Raw genomic sequence first — 18,170 nt, 5'->3', positions numbered from 1 at the left:
TATAATGGCCACATGCCACTCAGTGTTTGTTTTACATTGTACTGTATTGACTCACTCATGCCTTTACACTGAGGGTCTTTGGGGCAGGAGCTTTATTTGTTTAGCACGTTTTAACTGTTCTACGGTATATCCTGATAATGTCAGGTAAACAGATTCCTGTCTCAGAGGTGCTGCGAAGCATATTTTAGTTCGGTTACTTCTGCATTTGGTTAAATGGCCCTCCTTAGTTCTGTGAATCTCAATTAATGTTTATATTTCATAATACCTTTCACGCATATCCAGAGCACTTTATAGATATAAAAAGACAAAAACCATTATGCATGGATCTTGATACAAATTCTCTACCATCCCAAAAATACATCTTAAAGATGATTTAAAAACCATTAAAATCAACAAATGTTTTAATTGCAGTGGGAGCTAAGAGTTGTGTTTGTCTCTCTTCTTACTTCTCAGTGCCAGCATTCTGCTGAAAGGGCAAATCCTTGACCTACCAATTCAGAAAAATTATTCTTGCAAAACGAGATACTTTTATATTAGTTTCAGGTTTTGGCAACAATAATTCAAGTCATACCCAAGAAACATGGATAGTGGATACACTATAAGCATAAGCACTCAACAGCTTTTTATTTCACTTGTCATGACTTTTCTTCATTAAAGTGATTTGTATATCTGAAGTTGCTTGGGCTGTTGGTCTTGTATCCGCTTTAGAATGGGGGAGAACTAGGGAAAGCTGTGTAGTGCTATAATCTTGCCTGTCAAGGGCATTGTTTCTTGAGTACAAAGATCATTATGAATCACATAATGAGAACATTAGTTCATTCAGAGTATATGTGTTGACAGATCTCTGTGTGCTTAATATAAACGTGAGAAACTTTACAATTTTGAAAGGGGGGATGAGTTTTGGATCTTAAAATCATTTGGGTTGAGAAGGCTTCTAGTGGGTCATTGGAGGAGCAAATTTCTTCAGTCTTAATTTGCTATAATATGATTGTAAGGAAATTGTTGCTGTAGCAGCTGGGTGCTCATTGATGAAATTGTAAAAATAGAATACATTTACATTTACATGTCCACAGCAGGTTTGGTATTTTAAAACCATTGATGCGTCTCCCAGGATTCGAATCAATCAGATTATTTGTTATAAAAAAGACAAAAACTAAACAAAGATCAAAGTACATAACTATCTCTTGGTTCTCAAAATATGTCAGAGGTCACTTATGAACTCTAGCTCTTTAATAAGCAACAGAGGGTCCTGTGGCACCTTTGAGACTAACAGAAGTACTGGGAGCATAAGCTTTCGTGGGTAAGAACCTCACTTCTTCAGATGCATCTGAAGAAAGCTTATGCCCACAGTACTTCTGTTAGTCTCAAAGGTGCCACAGGACCCTCTGTTGCTTATTAAAGAGCTAGAGTTCATAAGTGACCTCTGACATATTTTGAGAACCAAGAGATAGTTATGTACTTTGATCTTTGTTTAGTTTTTGTCTTTTTTATAACAAATAATCTGATTGATTCGAATCCTGGGAGACGCATCAATGGTTTTAAAATACCAAACCTGCTGTGGACATGTAAATGTAAATGNGTGTTAGTCTGAATCTGTAAAAAGCAACAGAGGGTCCTGTGGCACCTTTGAGACTAACAGAAGTACTGGGAGCATAAGCTTTCGTGGGTAAGAACCTCACTTCTTCAGATGCATCTGAAGAAAGCTTATGCTCCCAGTACTTCTGTTAGTCTCAAAGGTGCCACAGGACCCTCTGTTGCTTTTTACAGATTCAGACTAACACGGCTACCCCTCTGATACTTAGCTCTTTAATGTTACAGATGATAAAGGAGGGGGAACTTTGCTATCAAAACAGTTTTTCATAATTTAGTTTGTTGTTTACCTTTGTATTTCATATGTAAAAGAAACAAATTAGTTCATTGTCTTTGTGTATTTTATTGTTTTTATCATCCTAGTGTTTGACTGTGTTCTTTGGGTTTTGTATCTTATTTTATTTATCTGAATATGAATACCCTCTCTCTCATATTTATTACACTTTCCCTTCCTTGGTGAGTAAAGATGCCCCAGTGATTAGGACATTGGCCTATGGCTTGGGAGACCAGGGTTCAGTTCCTTGCTCTGTCACAGATTTCCTGTGTGACCTTGGGCAAATCATTTTGACTCTGTGCCTCATTTCCTCAATGCAAAATGGGGAATGATAGTACTGCCTTACAGGGGTGCTGTGATGATAAATACATTAAAGGTTGTGAAGTGCTCTGGTGATGGGGGCCATATAAATACCTTAGATGCTTTTAACTGTCATGAACAAAATATTATCTGAGGCCCCAATTCATTAAACTATTATTGAAGGCAATAGGACTGCTCACATGCCTAAAATTAATCATGTGTTTGATGTGCTCTAGATGATGGTGATTTATTATGTGTGTTGTAGCACTCAAAAGCCACAGCAAGGATTGCATCAGGTCCTGTACACGTGGTAGTCACATTTGGACAGGTAGCAAAATGATCTGTGAATGTAAACTTTTTTGGTTTCGCATCAGTAATGGTTCTACACATTCAAGTGTTTATCTTTCAGTTTTAATTTAATTTTTAATAGAAATGAAAGGGGGGAAAAAGTGGGACCCTCAGGAAAGGAATATAACAGATATAAATGTTCATGTTAGGGTCTGACCCTCAGTCAGATGCAGGTGGGCACAAGCATTTGGCTGCACCAACCCAACTGCATGATCAGGACCTATATTAGCAAAAACTCATACAATTTTGAGATGTTATTATATTAAGCAGCTGGTAAAGCATATAGTTTTGTCTGTAAACTTGAAGAGAAATACTTGGTTGAATATAGACTATTTGTCATTATTTAATCCCAAATCCAAATGAATTAATCACATCCATAATTTACCACAGAGACAGATGAAAATGAATTGATGTAATAAGATTTCAGGATTGTCACTCTGAAGCCTATTAGGTCTGTAGAGTCAGTATGAATCGGTGGAAACAGCTACAGGCATGGCTGAGGGCTCTTTTTGCTCAGAATATAAACAGATTGAATCATCACTTGTTTTCACAGAGAGTTACCATCCAATTTTAAAGTTATCAACCAATTTGACTTTACAAATTACACCTATGCAGTGTACAGCTTCAGTAAGGCATGTATGAATGTCATGCACAGAGTCCTAGACCATTGTGGTATCAGAAGTAACTCAACCAATCATCACCCTTACCCTACAGCTAATTTGGATGGAACAGTTTCATTGGTTGTAGGAGAGTGACTGCACAGATGGTGGAGTCCTTGGCCCAAATGCCTCACTGTAAGCCACACCCCATGATTGCCACTCACACAGATCCACACAACTTTCCCAGCACATCACAATCCACCCACAACAACGGAACCAGAATGCACATGCATCCGACGAAGTGGGCATTCACCCACGAAAGCTTATGCTCCAATACATCTGTTAGTCTTAAAGGTGCCACAGGACCCTCTGTTGCTTTTTACAGACCAGAATAACACGGCTACCCCTCTGATACTAGAATGCACAGTAACTCCCAAAACACATAGCCCCTCACCTCAGCATATACCCCTCATTTAGCACCCTCACAAATCCATGCAACTATCCCCACACAACAGAATCCACACACAAATCAATACAACCAGCACACACAATAAACTCACACATCACTCTGAAGCCTAGATTGTCTGTTGAATCAATGTGAAGCATTGGGAACAGCTATAGCACGATTGAGCCCTTCTTGTTTAGAGCATCACCAGGTTTAGTCGTCACTGGGATCCATGTTCTTTTATTGTCCAGTTTTTATTCTGAGCCATTTTTGGCTTTTTTTTCCTGAAATCCCTTAGAATGCATCTGAATTCGGAGTGTATTAACTAATACGTTTTTGGGCACCAAACGTTGGTCTTAAAGGGTTCTCTGTTCTCTCTATAAACAAAGTAAAGATTTTGTTTCCTATTATAGAGTGTACTGCAGCAGCCTTCTCTTCTAATTCAGTTCCTGCCTCTGAAACTGCTCTTTATTTCTGGGTGAGGTTTTGCATCACCCCCCTTGTCATAGGGTCTAAAGAATGTAATTGCTTCTCTTTGGGATGTCTGATTGGTAAATTTTGTCTTGGACTTAATTGCTTCTTAACAACACGGTCCTTGATTCACTCTTTAATGCTACTCTGACATCTACTTGCTTGTCTTGACGGACAGCTTTTGGCTATCCCTAACTTCCAACTACTGATGGAGCTGAATGCTGAAGAGAAGATAGAGGAGATGATTCTGTCTTCCACATTGTGTTGCTAAGATTCATTATCTAGGGATCTTACTGAATCCTTTGCTGCTTCTGGATGTCCAGCTAACCTGGAGATGATGAAAACATGGATCTCTTTGGCTAGATCCTCATCTGCGAAGAATGGGAACAGTTTCCTCTCTTGGTGAACATGGATTTCTTGCAGTTTGCATCTATAATAAATCCCAAGAGTGGACACGACTAGATACCCTTAATAGAGCATGAGGTCAGCATGCTGGCCAGCTCCTCCAAGTGTTTCTCACTTGTACTTAATCTTCTTCCTTTAAATGGAAAAGTAGAACTCTACACATGATCTCTTCTTTATATTTATAACTGGATGCTTGTCCTTCTAAACTAATCTCTATCCTTACAAGAACAAGATGGAAATTATGTTAATTCTTCATAAAAGTTGAGGTATATCCATTGTGGTGCCCTCTGTGTCAAGTACAGTTTGTATTCCTACAGTTTGTATTTTTATGCCTCTAATTTGAAGTACAAATAAACATGTGTTGCTCATAAGAATAATATTACCTAAATCCCTTTGCTGCTCAATTGAGCTATGACTGCTGTGTCTCTTCAGAGAGTCAAGGTGGGTGAGGTAATATCTTTCATAGGACCAACTTCTGTTGGTGAGCAAGACAAGCTTTTGAGCTTACACATAAGCTTGAAGACTTGTTTCGTTCCCCAACAGCGGTTGATCCAATAAAATCTATTACCTCACCTACCTTGTCTCTCTAATATCCTGGGACTGACACAGCTACAACAACTCTTCAGAGTGTATCATCTTTAAAATGACGTTAAGTCAAGCTATATCAGGTATATCGTTATATAACAATGAAGTAGTTAACATATTTTGTGCATCTCTTTTCTTTTATTGAGAGATGGAATTAGAAATCTGGCAGTTGAATGGCCTCTGAGTCTGACCTGCCTTTCTTCTGAATAAATTAATCTGTAACTGAGCCACTCTCCTAGACTTTCTGAGGCTGGTGATGGCTCAGAATGCTGAAGATGGGCATTGCAGGCTCATGGTGAGTTTGAACAGCACAGCCCTTTATTACCTGTTCCTCGTTCATCCAGCCGACAGCTATTTATGCTCAATATTTCCTTTTAAAAGTATTTATTTGTATGTATGCATATGTTCATGTGTATGCCTGCACGTACACACACAAACACAAGATAGCCATTCCAGCAGACGGTATGCCAGAGTAATGGACTCCGTCTTGGCAGAAATGGACAGTCTTGGTGAAAGGCATTAGGTAATAGACGTTCTTTACTAGAAGTAAAACAATCTATTAAAGTAGGTTTATTAGAATAATGCCTGCAACAACCTTGTGTCAACGGGTGATGAAAGAAATGGATGAATGTAATCTTGAAATCTGTGGCGTAAGCAAATGTTGATAGCCAGGAGATGACAAAAAGCTATTTAAAAATGAAAACAAAGGCATAATATACTTGGGGGGAAGGGAAGACAGAAGGAGGAAGATGGTTCCCACTCAGAGTGAGTAATATTAATTATGACTTACAGAGTAGGAAAAACAAAGTGGGGAGTCAAGTCACAGTGGATTGCTCCAAAGTAGATTTCAAATATGAAACATGAAAATGACAATTATGTAACATTACGCACCAACATACAACTACGATGATGAGATCAAAGATCAATTCTACAGTTGCCTATCAACTCTATTGACAAAATTCTCAAGCATGACATTTGCTTAGTATTGGAGGGCTTCAATGCTAAGGTTGGGCAGTGGAGAATGCAAGGGGCAAGCATGGCGTTGGTTCCCCAAATCAAAACGGCGAAAGAGTGTTAAAGCTGTTCCTGGTATTAGGGCTCAATTAGTGTAATGCTATTCCCCAACAAAAGTATCCATAAAGTAACTTTGGAATTTCTCCCAATGACATTATCAGGAACCACACTGACCATCTATCTGTGGAAGGAAATTTAGATAAATTGTTCAGGATGTCTCAGCATACACAAGAGCTCTTATTGGACGTGACCATAATTCTGTGTCGCAAGACTGAACTCAAACTAAAAAAACCCTCCAAATCCCCAAAAGCATTAAGAAAATTGACAGTAACAGTCCAATCAACAAAACATTATAGCAGCAATTTCAAATTGAACTGAAAAACAGATTTCAGGTAGTACAAGACTTAGATCTACTTCTTCCCAGTATAAGTGCAACATGCCTCAGGTGGCATATGACCAAGATTCATCACCGAATTTGGTCCGCTGGTTGGATCATTAGCTTCCCTGGCCCAGGTCATGTACTGATTGGGAGTGCGACATGAACTACTACAAGAAGTCAACACTGATATGTCATGCTCTTTTCTGTGTGACAATATCATAGATGTATGCAGTATTGTTGTAGCCATGTCAGTCCCAGGATATTAGAGAGACAAGGTGTCTGAGGTAATATCTTTTATTGGACCAACTTCTGCTGGAGAGAGAGACAAGCTTTTGAGCTTACACAGAGTTCTTCTTCAGGTCTGGGAAACATATTTACTTTAGAAGGCAAAGGAATACAAGAAGTGAGTCAATTCACATACCTTGGCAATAAAGTGCAAGCCAATGGGATTGTCCAGAAGGAAATAATGTCCTGAATTAGCAAGGTGACAATTCCATATACTAACATAAACAAGATTTGGTCATCAAAAATCTGCAATTTAAAGACAAACCATGAATTTCCAACTAAAAACTTACCTCTACCTTTACATATGGATGTGAAAGCTGGAAACACCCAAAGGTATGGACAGAAATACTTCAGGAAAATACGAGGCACTAGTGTCTTAGTTCTGGGCAATTACACCTATATTCCCACTCTGTGGTCTATCAAGGGCTCCCCTTCTAGGCTTCTGGCTCCCCAGCCATTGCTTCTCTTGAGTGGAGACGCACACCTCTCTCCCTTTTGATCAGGGTATTTTCAGGCTGCACAGTCTCCTACTGTCCTGTGATATCTCTTCTCGAATGGTTAACAGTGTATTTGCCACAGTTATAAGTTGCCACTCAGTTCTTTCTAAGCAAGCACGTTTTATTTTTAAGGTAAATCAATAGAGAGAAAACATTAAAACAATGAAGGAATCAACACGTTAATTAGCTTACCAGAGATCACCCCAACTCCGACATGGGCCCTAGCAGGTGAACAGTCTTTCAAACCCACCCAGGGGTTTTCCTGTAGTTTCTAGTTCCTAGAATAAGGACACTAGTGAGTTTGCGAGGCACTCGTTTATCCGGGTTGGGCCTCTGAAGAAGCTGTGAATAGGTAATCTGCCAGACAATGGATTTCTGCTCAAGGTGCATCTTGAAAAAGATGGACTCAGAGGTGGGCCATTTGCATTCCTTTCATCCCAAATATTTACTAGGAAACATAACTAACCGTTTGCATTATTTCAAAAAATTAGTTGAAATTCCTAACATTTCCTCAACGTTTGCATTAGTCACATCTCCTAGAGGAGTTCCGTACAATGCCACAATAACACATACGCAATTGCATTTTAATACAATGGAACCCAAAGTATTGAACTTAATTCAGTAAGGTTTACCCAGGATATTGCAGGAGATAGCCCCACCCGCCCCAGCTAAATGGCATAAATTTAAAATAAATACTGAGATTCCTCAGAGTGTTCAATAACCCCTTTTCTCTAAAGTGATCCAGAAAAGAACATGGAATCATTTGGGACCTGCATTAAGAATGCAGCCAGCATGTCTACAAAGGCAGGCATACCATTGGGCAGTTGGAGGAACATGCAAAAGGGGCTGGTTGAAATAATCCCTCAACTGAGCACTACTTGGGGTGGGAAAATTTACGGGACTTAGCAACATAGAAGATGCAAAGAGCAGCCCAGGATAGACAGGGATGCCAGAGCCTTGTTTGTGCACTAAGTAATGTCTGATGCTATGGGAAGGATTCCGATATATATAAAAGAGGGGGAAGCATCTTCAGTCACAGCTGTTTATTTAGCAGGTGACGAGAAAATGAATTGAATGAGTGTGTCTGTTAGTTAATTTAGTATCCATAACCTCTTATTTCCCAATTAAAATAATGTATAAGTCAATTACATACTGCATGATTGTCAGGCTTACCCTAGTAATATTATAGAACACACATAAGTAAAGGGCAATCAGGAGCATAGTTTTATTCCTGTTTTCAGTGGAACGGTAATCTGTCAGCCATCCAAAAATGGATTATCACTGGCCTTTCAAGACTTTGTCCTATGTTGCCCTGGGAGTTATTTGGACAGAAACACCCATCTATAAAATACCTGTCATTCTCTCTAAGAGAAAAATGTATAAAATAACATTAACTTCTGCTGCACCTTGCATTGGATAAAAAAATTTGAATGGAAACCCAGTGTACGATATGGGGCACTGGTGATGTGTGCTGTCTTTTGTCTTTATTGTATAAGAGTCAAGCTAATGAATGTTGTATCCATTGCAACTTCCACCTGGCCTTTGCTTTTATCCCAAAATAGAGTATGTCACAATAATCTATCCTGGAGATGGTGAATGCATGGCCTGCTGTAGTTAGGTTTTCATCCAAGAGGAATTGCAGTTTCCTGTCCAGCTGGAGAAGGCATTTCTTGCCACTGATTTACCACAATAATAGGTATGGTATAAAAAGCTAAATAGAGTAGAATAGTCATCTGTGTGACTGAATAATGATGGATCTAATTGTGTACTGTTTTGGAGTCCTATATTGATAGTTAGAAGGCATTCTTCTTCAGTGGAGGGTGAGATGTTTCTCCTCTTCTGGAGCATATAATTTCTTCCTCTGTGCAAAATTCTGTTTCCTGGGCAAAAAGTACTTGTAAGGGAAACCCCGATTGGTAATGTATTTCAGACTTTCCAATTTCCTTCTTATTTTAAGTGGCAGGGCTGAAAGATCTCGGTATGTGGCTATTTTCTGTGTATGTATTTGATGGACCTCTTCTAAAGTGATGCTTTTTTTGTGAGCATAGTAGTGATGTTTCACAATCCTTGGGTCTAGCTGTGAGATGAGGGAAGGAAACAGGTCCCAGACAATACTTCAAAACTCTTTAAAAAGTTTTGCACAGACAAAATTAGGTTATCCTTCTCAATCCCTTGAGGGACAACTTCTGAGGTGTGTGCTGATTATATGGTTGCTAATTTGAAGGTAATGTGTTTTGCTTGAGTTTGTCATTTCCTGTCTTCCATCTTGTTCAGATGAACCATGAGTTCCATCTTCAGTTGTGGATGCTCTGTTGCCTAGGGACACAGTTCTTTTATTGTGATTATGGTTATTGATTTATTTTTGCATTCATTTTATTTCTATTACTAGCTCTTTGAAATTCAGTTTAGCAGTGAACAAACTCTGATCTTTGTCTGCCTTTGGTGCCTTACCTGGAGTCCTGCCCCTTATCACCTGTTTTTGAAAAGTCTGTCTCTATTTAAGGCATCTTATTCGGTCATACTGCCTGATACTCTAATGGGGAATGAGAAAGTGAAGAAGGGAGAGGAGGTGAAAGCACAGGGAGGGGACATAGTAGAAAACTGGGGTTGAAGAAAGCAGACTGAGAGGAATATCAAAGTTGTGGTTCAAAAGGGGAAACAAAGAAAGACCCAAAGCAGAGGGCAGGGCAAGGGCTGATTTTGCCTTTAATTCTGGGTTCTCTGTTTAATTGGTGATCATTTGTAGATAGGAGACGAATTTATGGACCCAATCCTGCTCCATATAAACTCATCAGGATTTATAACTTTGACTTCAGTAAGAACAGTAGCAAGCCCAGTATTTTGGAACTGCTAGAAAATTCACCAACATGGGATTATGTAGTCAATTCTAAGTGACTATTTGTCCAGATCAGTAGCTCAGATTCTGTACATTTTCAATTTAGTGACTATTTTAATATAAAACTAATTTATTTGAAACATGTTCTTGAAGAAAATAAAAGCAGAACTACTTTTTGGCAAATATCTGGCATTTAGAGCTTGAAACCCTTTTTGGCCTTGCATAGCCACTGATCACTTTACATTTACACATGTGTTCAGGTTCATTAGCTGAGAAAACATCTTGTTCCTTTGACATTGTCCATTAGATCGAAAACTATTAGATAAGGTACAGGCGAGTAATAGGTTTGAAAAGGTTCATTCAGAGCATAATCAGAATATTTTGTTGAACACTGAAAAGTGATATGTCTTATGTTTAATTACCTGCTTTAAATGTCTGGATAAAGATATCTTTATGTAATTTCTCTGGGCATACTTGACATAGCAAAGAAGAGCTTCCATAATTTCATTATTATTGTTAGTAATCATGTTTGTTACAGTAGTGTCTAGGGACTACTAAGAACAGGGCCGCATTGCGCTAAGTAGGCACTGTGCAAAAACAGTAATAGGGGGTTCCTGCTCTGAAGAGCTTACAGTGTAAGTAGACAGGAAAGAGACATAACACACAAGCAGAGTAAACACTGGGATGGCGATAAATATCACATTAGTTCCATTATTTATTTTTTGGCGGGGAGGCGTTGGACTTACTTAGGGTGGGATAAACGGAAAAGTAGAGGAAGGGAGAGGGGACATTGAAGGGAAGTGGGTGGGGACAGGGCGTTGGAGGAGGAAGGCAGGTGGAATGATGCTGAGGTGAAGAGCCTGTGAGGCAGGAGGATATTGAAGGGAGCAGCCAATCAGCACAGGTTCAAAACTGTAGAAAATACTCTGATGATGTCACCAGAGTCCAAAGGCATCCTTAAACTGCTGCTGCCCTATATTAGAAGTATTTCCTCGCAACTTGATTCCTCAGTTCTCTTTGAAGTTACTGGAATTTTGTAGCTGTAAGGCCTGATGCTGCAAACACACACATGGGTATTGCTCATAGTCACATGATTGCACAAATGGTGTTACAGTGAGTATCAGGTGAGAAATAGACTGCAAAGATTTAAATTGTGTTGTAATAAAATCAATACAAGGAATACTATAAACACTAATGTCTCTCAGTAGTTTGTTTTTCAAATTTTCCCTGACACAGCAGTAAATCTTTAAAACGTATAGGGACTAGGGTCTTAGAATTCAATCCTGTTTCCATTTAAATCAATGAACAGCTCCTATCGACTTCAGCTGGAGTATGATTGAACCTTACACGAATGGTGCTAATATGCACCCGCTTTTTATATTTCAAAACAATGGGGTCTAAAAATGCCACATTCTTTATTGGAACAAGAAACTGTGTGTGTGTGTGTGTGTGTGTGTGTGTGTGGGTGGGGTGGGGTGGGGTGGACAGGGGTGGGAGGGAACAGGACGTTATTCTGCCACTGCTAACCTTTTCCTGCAAAATTCACTGCACACAAGCAAATGCTATGTATTTAACTCATTAGCCATTTGTCTACCTGACACAGGACAATAGATTTGTGCAGCAAGTGGTATTAAAATGCGTACACAATTGTTGTCTTCCATGTACATTTTTGATGGTACGAAATTCCATGGTTTATATTTAAAAACACAAATTAAAACTATGTTAATACCATGTCAGAGTCGCAAAATTAAAATGTAAATTAGGCAAAGCGGAAGTTAAGAATCTTATACTAATGTTAGATTACCCAAATTGCACATACATAGTGTTTTCAATTATTGGTTAAATATTTACATTGAGTTACAATGTAAGCAGGTTAATGTGCAGTGTGAGCAGGTTAATATTGCGGTGAGAAACCTTTGTATCTATTTTTAAATACAGTGTACTGCTTTATTTTAAATTCATGATTTTAAAAGTTTAGTAGCTTGTTCTTTCCCTAGTTAATTTCTCTCTCTCTCTTTTGCTTAGAGAGAGAAAGAAAAGGCTAAAATAAAACCTAAAAAGAAAAATACAAAAAGGTGGTGGTATCTCTGTGCAAATGAATTGAAATAATAACCATATTAGAGGTCTTTTCCTGGCGTGCATTGTGGCCTCCACAGTTCAGATAATTTGAAAGCAATGGCTGGGCTTGGCAGTCAGTAGACCTGCTGGACTCCTTCCCCTGCCACCTGATGTGTGTTCTTCTACTCTTCCACTCCCACCTCTGCATTTCAAGAAGAATACCAGCAGGTTTGGCAGCCCAGGAGCTGAGTGCCCTCTGTCCTTTTCAAATACCTGTATCGTGAAGGCCCTGAGTGTATAGGGTGGAAAGTTATAGAACACGGAGAGTTTGGATTGACTCTGCAATCTAGTTATTGCACATAAAAGAACCAAAAAAACTACCCAAGAATCCAGTTTTGGGCAAAACCTGTCTCGATCCTGTTGTATGCTGGGGTCTTTCAGAGTGGCATATGCATGCACTAGGCATATATTGGAACTGTGCAAACATAGTGACAGTTTCATCCTTTATCTTGCATGTATTCAGTACAGTATTTTCAACTCTTCATAGAAAAATACAGGCTTTGAATGGGGAACCTTGGCAACATCACATTTCTCAGAGTAGGTTACTTAAATGCTAAATTTGAAGCATAAAAGCTCTGCCACCATTTAGTCTGCGCTAAAAAAAGAAATGATTATAATGAGTAGTATTATTATTTTACAATGGAAAAAGTGATTTTTTTCATTCTCTCATAACTCAAACTGCTGGATAAGTTTCCACAACCTTAAGAATTCTCCATTGGTTTAGGACCACACATGGAACATTTCAGTGTAGAGGAGCAATGTTCAGAAAGTTATTCAGAGGTGGAAATAGAATATTGAGAAAATGTGTTGGATTGAATAATGGTTCAATTTCTTTTTGCCCCTGAGCTAAAGAATTACTTTATTTAAATGTCTGCTTGTACCGCTTTAGAATTCTAATATAGGGCTTGATCCACAGCCTATTGAAGTCAATGGAAAGATTCTTATTGACCTCCATAGGTTTTGGATTAAGCAATAAATAATCTTTAACGGTCATAGTTTGAGTTGCAGAGATGCATGCACACTGGCATCCCAACTTTCATAAATCTGGGTACAAGACCTTTTAACCTCAAGACTCCTTCCCTCCAATGTTCATTCACTAGCTTGTTAAGAAAGAGCAACTGATAAGTAACTGTTCGTTAATTTTTTGTCTTTCAGTATCCGCAGTGTGATGCAGAAGTATCTTGAGGAGAGAGGTGAATTAACCTTTGACAAGATTTTCAATCAGAAGATTGGTAAGTTCTGTTTTGAATCAAATTTTCTTGTTTTTATGTTTTTAAGATTGATTTGTTTGTTACTGTTTAGTGCAGCCTGTTGAAGATAGCACTGTAGACTTAGTTAAACATAGTATAGCACAGGGGTTCGCAACCTTTTTCTTTCGGAGGCCTCCCCAACATGCTATAAAAACTCCACCGCCCAGCTGTGCCACAACAACTGGTTTTCTGCATATAAAAGCCAGGGCTGATGTTATGGGGTAGCAAGCAGGGCAATCGCTCAGGCTTCGGCTTCAGCCCCGGGTGGCGGGGCTCAGAGCCCTGGGCTTCAGCCCCATGCAGTGGGGCTTCGGCTTTCCACCCTGGGCCCCAGCAAGTCTAACACTCGGCCTACTTGGCAGACCCCCCGAAACCTGTTCATGGGCCCCAGGTGGCCACGGACTCCTGATTGAGAACCGCTGGTATAGTAAACTATGGGCAGGACTTAAAAGAATGGTTGAACTTTGTTTAAGGTTGAAGAATTATAACTACCTATTGGCAGCCATTTCTGGGCCATTGAGTGAAAGATTGGAACTGTGAAGACCAAGAGTTTTGTATTCCTCTCATCTCTCAGTCCTTCTGTTGCAGTCCAGATATATGGTATATACCAACAAATCAACCTTGTTACTCCCAAAGATCATGGAGCACCCTCTGTGCCAGCATGTATCCCACACATACTGTCTGTGGCACCTCTTAGGGTAAAGAAGTTTTCTGGACACTGGTGGCGTTGGCACCACCCAGTTGGTGGATTTCATCTGATTACTTTCCTTCTGAGCTCAGAGCCTTTCTAATCTTCAGTGATGGACAGTCAGCATTTGTTTTCTCACTGTTAATCATCAAATCCAAATGATAGCTGCTGATAAACCACACACTGTTTATTTAAGAAAGAGAGAAACTATTACTGCTAAATAAGAGGAAAGAAACGCACTTGCTGTTACTCACATATAGATGCACTAAGGGAAAGCTGGTTGGGAAAAAGAAAGTTACAGATTGTTTAACAGTTTTCTACTCCAGCCAAAAGTACTGGACTGCAGCACAAACAGATCCTCCTTTCGACAGTACTACTGCCTGTTTATATGTGGCTCAGGTTAGCACTTCTCTTTCTGAATAATTGATGTAATGTTGCATAGCAGGGGCAAAATATAAACAAGGGGATCTTTCAGCAGCACTGCCAAATAGAATGATTTCAATTCTCTACATCTGTGTGGTATGAGTTAAATCAGATAGTTAAGGAACCAAGGAAACTTGTATTTTATTGTTCATTTCCAGTCATGTGGTTAAATATCTTTTAACTAATAGTCTGTTCCAAAGAACAGTACAAGTTGTGACAATTATTTTAGATAGTCAGTTGTTACAGTACTAGTAGATAGTTCACCGAGAAGTCTGAAGGAATCCCTAACATAGTGAATGCTAATGGGAAGGGGGTAGGTTTAGCAGATAAAATAAAAAAAGAACAAGTTAAAAATCACTTAGAAAAGTTAGATGCCTGCAAGTCACCAGGGCCTGATGAAATGCATCCTGGAATACTCAAGGAGCTAATAGAGGAGGTATCTGAGCCTCTAGCTATTATCTTTGGAAAATCATGGGAGACGGGAGAGATTCCAGAAGACTGGAAAAGGGCAAATATAGTTCCCATCTATAAAAAGGGAAATAAAAACAACACAGGAAACTATAGACCAGTTAGTTTAACTTCTGTGCCAGGGAAGATAATGGAGCAAGTAATTAAGGAAATCATCTGCAAACACTTGGAGGTGGTAAGGTGTTAGGGAATAGCCAGTATGGATTTGTAAAGAAAAATCGTGTCAAACCAATCTGATAGCTTTCTTTGATAGGATAACGAGTCTTGTGGATAAGTTTCAGAGTAGCAGCCGTGTTAGTCTGTATCCGCAAAAAGAACAGGAGTACTTGTGGCACCTTAGAGACTAACAAAGTGGAACTCTATATGCATCCGAAGAAGTGGGCTGTAGTCCACGAAAGCTTATGCGCTAATAAATTTGTTAGTCTCTAAGGTGCCACAAGTACTCCTGTTCTTCTTGTGGATAAGGGAGAAGCTCTGGATGTGGAATACCTAGACTTTAGTAAGGCATTTGATATGGTCTCGCATGATATTCTTATCAATAAACTAGGCAAATACAATTTAGATGGGGCTACTATAAGGTGGGTGCATAACTGGCTGGATAACCGTACTCAGAGAGTTGTTATTAATGGTTCCCAATCCTGCTGGAAAGGCATAAGAAGTGGGGTTCCGCAGGGGTCTGTTTTGGGGCCGGCTCTGTTCAATATCTTCATTAACGACTTAGATATTGGCATAGAATGTACGCTTATTAAGTTTGCAGATGATACCAAACTGGGAGGGATTGCAACTGCTTTGGAGGACAGGGTCATAATTCAAAATGATCTGGACAAATTGGAGAAATGGTCTGAGGTAAACAGGATGAAGTTTAATAAAGACAAATGCAAAGTGCACCACTTAGGAAGGAACAATCAGTTTCACACATACAGAATGGGAAGAGACTGTCTAGGAAGGACTGTCTAGTCTCTGCCCCAAATAGCTTACGGTAGAGTATTCCGACATAAACCTCAATATGTTCAAAAAGATTAGATGAATATTTCAAACATGTTGTAAGATTATATACTTTGCTTTTCCCTCATAGCTGCTGCTTATATTATTTACTTTTTTCATCCATGTTAAATACTTATATCTCTAAACTCTCATCCTTAACTGTGGCGCTTCTAACCAGTTTCTCCATAATAACAATTTTGCTAGAATGAAGTAGCATGGTGAGAGACAGCATGTCTCTTCTGAAGACATCGTTGGAATGAGGGGAAGAGATTAAGGATAAATGTGGGTGTTTTTAACTGAAGAAACTTTACGTTTTGCTGAAAATACTGTCTTTATTTTGGATGTTCATTTATTTTTTATTGCTGTTTTCTACCTTGTTCTTTGCTACATTTGTTCTGTTTTTATACATTAACATAATTGTTTAGGGTAGAGTATACTCATTCTAATACACAATGCTGTGAGAATAAAGATAGTATCTGATTGTTAAAAATCTAACAACTCACATCTGGTGTTTATTATTATTATTATATATTTGGTTGTATTCTGGTTGTGCCTAGAGGCCACAGTTAAAATTGGGCCCCATTATGCAAGGTGCTGGGCAAACATTTAGCAATTTATCCCTATTCTAAGGAGCTTAAAATCTAAGTTGAGATGAGGCACAATGAATTTTGCAAATGAAAATGGAGAGAGGACGTAGGAAACCAAAATAAGGCCCCATGGTTACATAGGTTGCCATTGCACTACTTGGTACTTCCAGACGGATATAAAATATAGTGTTGTTTTTTTTTTTTTTTTTTTTTTTTTTTTTTAGTAAGTTAATATCAACTATCCCTGACTGACTGACCCCAACTATCATTGGTAGGCTGATTTCTTATAAGCAGAGGTGGGTCGCAGCAGTGGCAGAATCTTACAGCCCAGGACGGGTTTGGAGGAGGAGAGACTCATGGCCTTCACTATGCATGTACCATGTGTAAGAGCAGTGTGGAAGAACGCAGAGACAGTTGTGAGAGAAGATTGGTGGATGAGGTTGGCATTGTTGACTGGCTGGAGGAGGTAGATAAAAGGCAAGAGTGGACAAGCAGGAAAGGGCAGAGTTGTGAAGGACCTTATAAATGAAATGAATGTAATATTTGTTTTACATTTGAACATATGGTAAGAACATACAAGAAACACTTTGAATTGTAATAATGCATGACAGAAGCAATGGGCTTAAATTGCAGCAAGGGAGGTTTAGGTTGGACATTAGGAAAAACTTCCTAACTGTCAGAGTGGTTAAGCACTGGAATAAATTGCCTAGGGAGGTGGTGGAATCTCCATCATTGGGGATTTTTAAGAGCAGGCTGGACAAATACCTGTCAGGGATAGTCTAGATAATACTTACTCCTGCCTTGAGTGTAGGGGACTGGACTAGATGACCTCTTGAGGTCCCTTCCAGTTCTATAGTTCTACGATTTCTATGAATAGGGAGCTGGGGGATTAGAGAGCTGCTGTGAAGGGACAGACCTTTGCAGATATCCCTAGTACATAGATTCTAAGGTGGGAAGGGACCTTTATGATTCTCTAGCTTGATCTCTGGCATAGAATAAGGCATAGATTTCATCCAGTGATTCCTGCAGCTAGTCCAACAGATTGTGGTTGAACTAGAGCATATCCAGCCTTGGATTTAAAGACTCTCATTGAAGGAGAATTTACCGTATTCCTTGATAATTTGTTCAAACGATTAATCATTTTTACTGTTAAAAACGTGCATCTCTTTTTCCAGTTAGAACCTCTCCAACTTTAACATCCAGCCTTTGGTTCTTATTATACCTTTGTCTGCTAAATTTAAAAGCCCTTTAATATCCGATATTCTCTTCCTGAGTAGATAGTTATAGACCCTAATCAACTCATCTTTTTATCTTTTCTTTGATAAACTATATAGATTGAGCTCCTTTAGTCTCTTGTCATGTTTCCAGACCACAAATCGATTCTTAAGTTGTAGCCCATTTCTACATCCTTTCCAGTTATTAAAGTGTGGAAACCAGAACTGGCCACAGTTTTCCAGTACTAGTCCTTGCAATGTCATATACATAGATAATGTTGCCCCTCTTCTCCTGTTTCATGTTTCCCTTTTAATATGTCTAAGTATTTAGTTAGCTGTTTTAGCCACAAGCGTCACATGGAGCTGATCTACTGTTAACTCTTAGGGTTAAGAGTCACAACTTTTTCTGT

General features: G+C 39.1%; 1 protein-coding gene across 1 annotated transcript in view; it reads left to right on the top strand.

The window, feature by feature from the left end:
* GRK3 (G protein-coupled receptor kinase 3) overlaps window positions 1-18,170 on the top strand; it is a 128,362-nt gene that overhangs the window by 17,548 nt on the left and 92,644 nt on the right. Inside the window, exon 2 of the mRNA XM_034791036.1 lies at window positions 13,302-13,378. Coding sequence (XP_034646927.1) covers window positions 13,302-13,378 — 77 coding nt within the window. The remainder of the gene's footprint in view (window positions 1-13,301; window positions 13,379-18,170) is intronic.

Source organism: Trachemys scripta, chromosome 15 (genome assembly GCF_013100865.1).
Source record: "Trachemys scripta elegans isolate TJP31775 chromosome 15, CAS_Tse_1.0, whole genome shotgun sequence".
NCBI lineage: Eukaryota > Metazoa > Chordata > Testudines > Emydidae > Trachemys > Trachemys scripta.
This window is presented reverse-complemented; position numbering and strand designations above follow the sequence as displayed.